This window comes from Colobus angolensis, unplaced genomic scaffold (genome assembly GCF_000951035.1).
Source record: "Colobus angolensis palliatus isolate OR3802 unplaced genomic scaffold, Cang.pa_1.0 Scaffold52, whole genome shotgun sequence".
In the NCBI taxonomy this organism is placed as follows: Eukaryota; Metazoa; Chordata; class Mammalia; order Primates; family Cercopithecidae; genus Colobus; species Colobus angolensis.
The window spans coordinates 353,007-356,075 of NW_012118710.1; the positions used below are offsets into that span (position 1 = coordinate 353,007).

A 3,069-nucleotide genomic window follows, 5' to 3' on the forward strand; every position below is an offset into this window, starting at 1 on the left:
CAGTAAATGAGTGTCCTTTTTTTCACATCTTTCTCCACACTGCATGTATTTGATGGGCACTATATAGTGTCTTGCTTAATTTGCAACTTTGGTATCAGTAATACTCAACTTTTTTTCATGTGTATTGGTCCTTTTTAGTTAAACATTCAGCATGCTTAATAACAGGTGTGCCAGTTATTTCTGACTGCCTCTTAGGCCTAAGTTCACTCATCAATATTCTTGATTTATTTAATGTTTAATAAATGTCCCCAAATTGTCCCCAAATTACTGAAAGCATATTCAAGCTTGGAAAATAGCAATTACCAGATAGAAATGAACAAAAGATTTAGAAAGCAGAATAGATTAGAAAAAGGAAATTACTCAGGCTCATTTCCTGTATCAGAAGCTTTTTAAAGGGTAATTATTTTTCCCTTTACAGATAGTGCTACAATAATTTTACTCAATAACATACTGACCTCAAGCAATTTAGACCCAAGCTACTTTCTACACCTAACATTAAGGAATAAAAGGCAAACTACTCATTCTGGAAATTTCAGACTTCTAGAACTACTGAGAAGTAATAGATTAGATAATCTAAGAAATAAGAATCTATTACTTCTATTACTAAGAAGTAATAGATTAGATAATCTAGAATAATTTCTAGAATTACTGAGAAGCAATTCTAGAAATGGGCTAGATAGTAGCTCTGTGATTCTTAAATGATTGTGAAAAGGAACAATGATGAGATTTTTACATCCAGTCTTGTGCAAAAGGAATTTTGGATACCTTTGTACTCTTTTTAGGAATATACCATAAGTGCAGATTTGAGATGAAGTGTATCAGAGCTTTTCAGAAGCTTTTCTCTAAGAAATGAGCAGGCTATTTGCAATAAACATAAAAAAGGAAGTACTGTAGGGATAAAAGAGGAAGTGAAAGGAAGCAGGAGTAGTTCCTGAAACTATCAATGGGTCAGTTCACCAAGACAGAAACTCAGAATTAAAGTTTAATGTATTTATAACTTACTTGGCTAGTCTATTTAAGGAGGATATACTGATGCTGAGAACTGTCTATGCCACAAGGATTTAAAGCCTATATATCAGAGCATGATTTGTACTGAGTAACAAAGTCAAGGTTAAGATGTGGCACATGTTGAATGTGGACAAATTGTCACTAAATTACAAGATGTCCAAGATTATGGTAATGTTATGACTCTGAAGGGCAAAAATATAATGGCAATTATAGGCCAGGCATGGTGGCTCACATTTGTAATCCCAGCACTTTGGGAGGCTGAGGCAGGAGGATCACTTGAGCCCAAGAGTTCAAGACTAGCCTGGCAACATAACAAGATCCAATCTTTACCAAAGAAATTTTAAAAAGTATATATATAGATAGATAGATAGATAGATAGATATATCCGAGTGTGGTGGTGCATGCCTGTAGTCCCAGCTACTCAGGAGGCTTAAGATGGGAGGATTGCTTGGCTGGAGATCAGGGCTGCAGCAGTAAGCTGTGATCATGCCACCACTGCACTCCAGCCTGAGTGACAGAGCAAGATCCTGTCTCAAAAAAAAAAAAAGGGCAATTATGGCTCATCTCCTGAGAAGGTTAAAGATAATCAAATATTAATACTTAAATTCCAGAGAACGTTTGTGAAACATTAATAGGTAAAGAACAAAAGGAGGTGATAACTATCAGGACCTGGACTAATAAAAAGTCATCTCAGGCTGGGCGCAGTGGCTCACAACTGTAATCCCAGCACTCTGGGAGGCTCAAGGCAGTGGATCACCTGAGATCAGGAGTTTGAGACCAGCCTGGCCAACATAGTGAAACCCGGTCTCTACCAAAAATGCAAAAATTAGCTGGGCGTGGTGGCGCATGCCTGTAGTCCCAGCGACTCGGGAGGCTGAGGCAGGAGAATCACTTGAACCCCAGAGGCGGAGGCTGCAGTGAGCCAAGATCGTGCCACTGCACGAGCAACAGGGTGAGACTCTGTCTCAAAACAAACAAACAAGTCAGATTAATTTGACATCTTTCACAAAAGATGAATAAGATATGGTCCTTAAATTTGAGGAACTTTGAATCATTTAGTAAGATTTAGATGAGACAACAACCTATCAATAGATAGACCATCTCAGGATATTCTTAGTGATATTACAGGTTGAGTACCCCTAATACAAAAATCCACATTCCAGAATGTCCAAAATCTGAAGCATTTTGAGTGCTGACATGACACTCAAAGGAAATGCTCATTGGAGTATTTTGGATTTTGGATTTTCGGGTTATGAATATTCAACCATATACAAATACTCCAAAAAGAAAAAAAAAATCCAAAATCCAAAATACTTCTGTTCCCAAGCATTTCAGATAAGGGGTATTATATTACAAATTAACAAGGGATGTGACCCTCTAGAAACTGTGACACAGTACACAAGGCTTTGTGGAAATCACAGAGAACAGGGCTAAATGCCATAAAATAAAAGGGGCTTAATCATGTGCTTATTAGTAAGATCTCTCTGGGGAACACGCACTTTCACTAACTCACATAGGTTCCTACACTTGGGGATCAGAGAAAAATAGGTGGGGACCAGATATGCTTAGTGCCACTTGGTCGCCCTTCTTAAAAACCAACATTCAAGTTGAAATTCAATGTGAGTACATGTATATATTGTAACAGAGAGGAAGAAAACTGTAATTACAAATATTTTTAAAAATTTTAACCCATCTTCCCCCAAATGAAAACATTTTGAGCTTGAAAAAGTGTGTATGAAACAGCATGAATGTCATTCCAAGAAATCAGGAGTAATGAAATCAGCCTGTGTGGGTCAAGGCCGCTTCAGACAGGCAAGTTTGGTTTGGTGGAAACCCACCAAATTTGTACACGTGTGAACTCTTCGATCAACATGCTAACTAAACTTACCAATTTCTTAGCTTCAGCTCCACTCTTTATTTTGTATGGGTATTTTGCTATAACAGATGCTGCTTTTCTATAAGGAAAGAGAAAAAGGAAAACCAATTAGAAATCCAGCAGGGCCTTCATTTTTCTTAAACTGGAATATATATACAAGCAAACATCTATGCTTATGGTTTCAC

General features: G+C 37.4%; 1 protein-coding gene across 1 annotated transcript in view; it reads right to left on the reverse strand.

Annotated features, from left to right (window-relative positions):
- POLB (polymerase (DNA directed), beta) overlaps positions 1-3,069 on the reverse strand; it is a 39,994-nt gene that overhangs the window by 30,625 nt on the left and 6,300 nt on the right. The window contains exon 3 of the mRNA XM_011960641.1: positions 2,858-2,963. Coding sequence (XP_011816031.1) covers positions 2,858-2,963 — 106 coding nt within the window. The remainder of the gene's footprint in view (positions 1-2,857; positions 2,964-3,069) is intronic.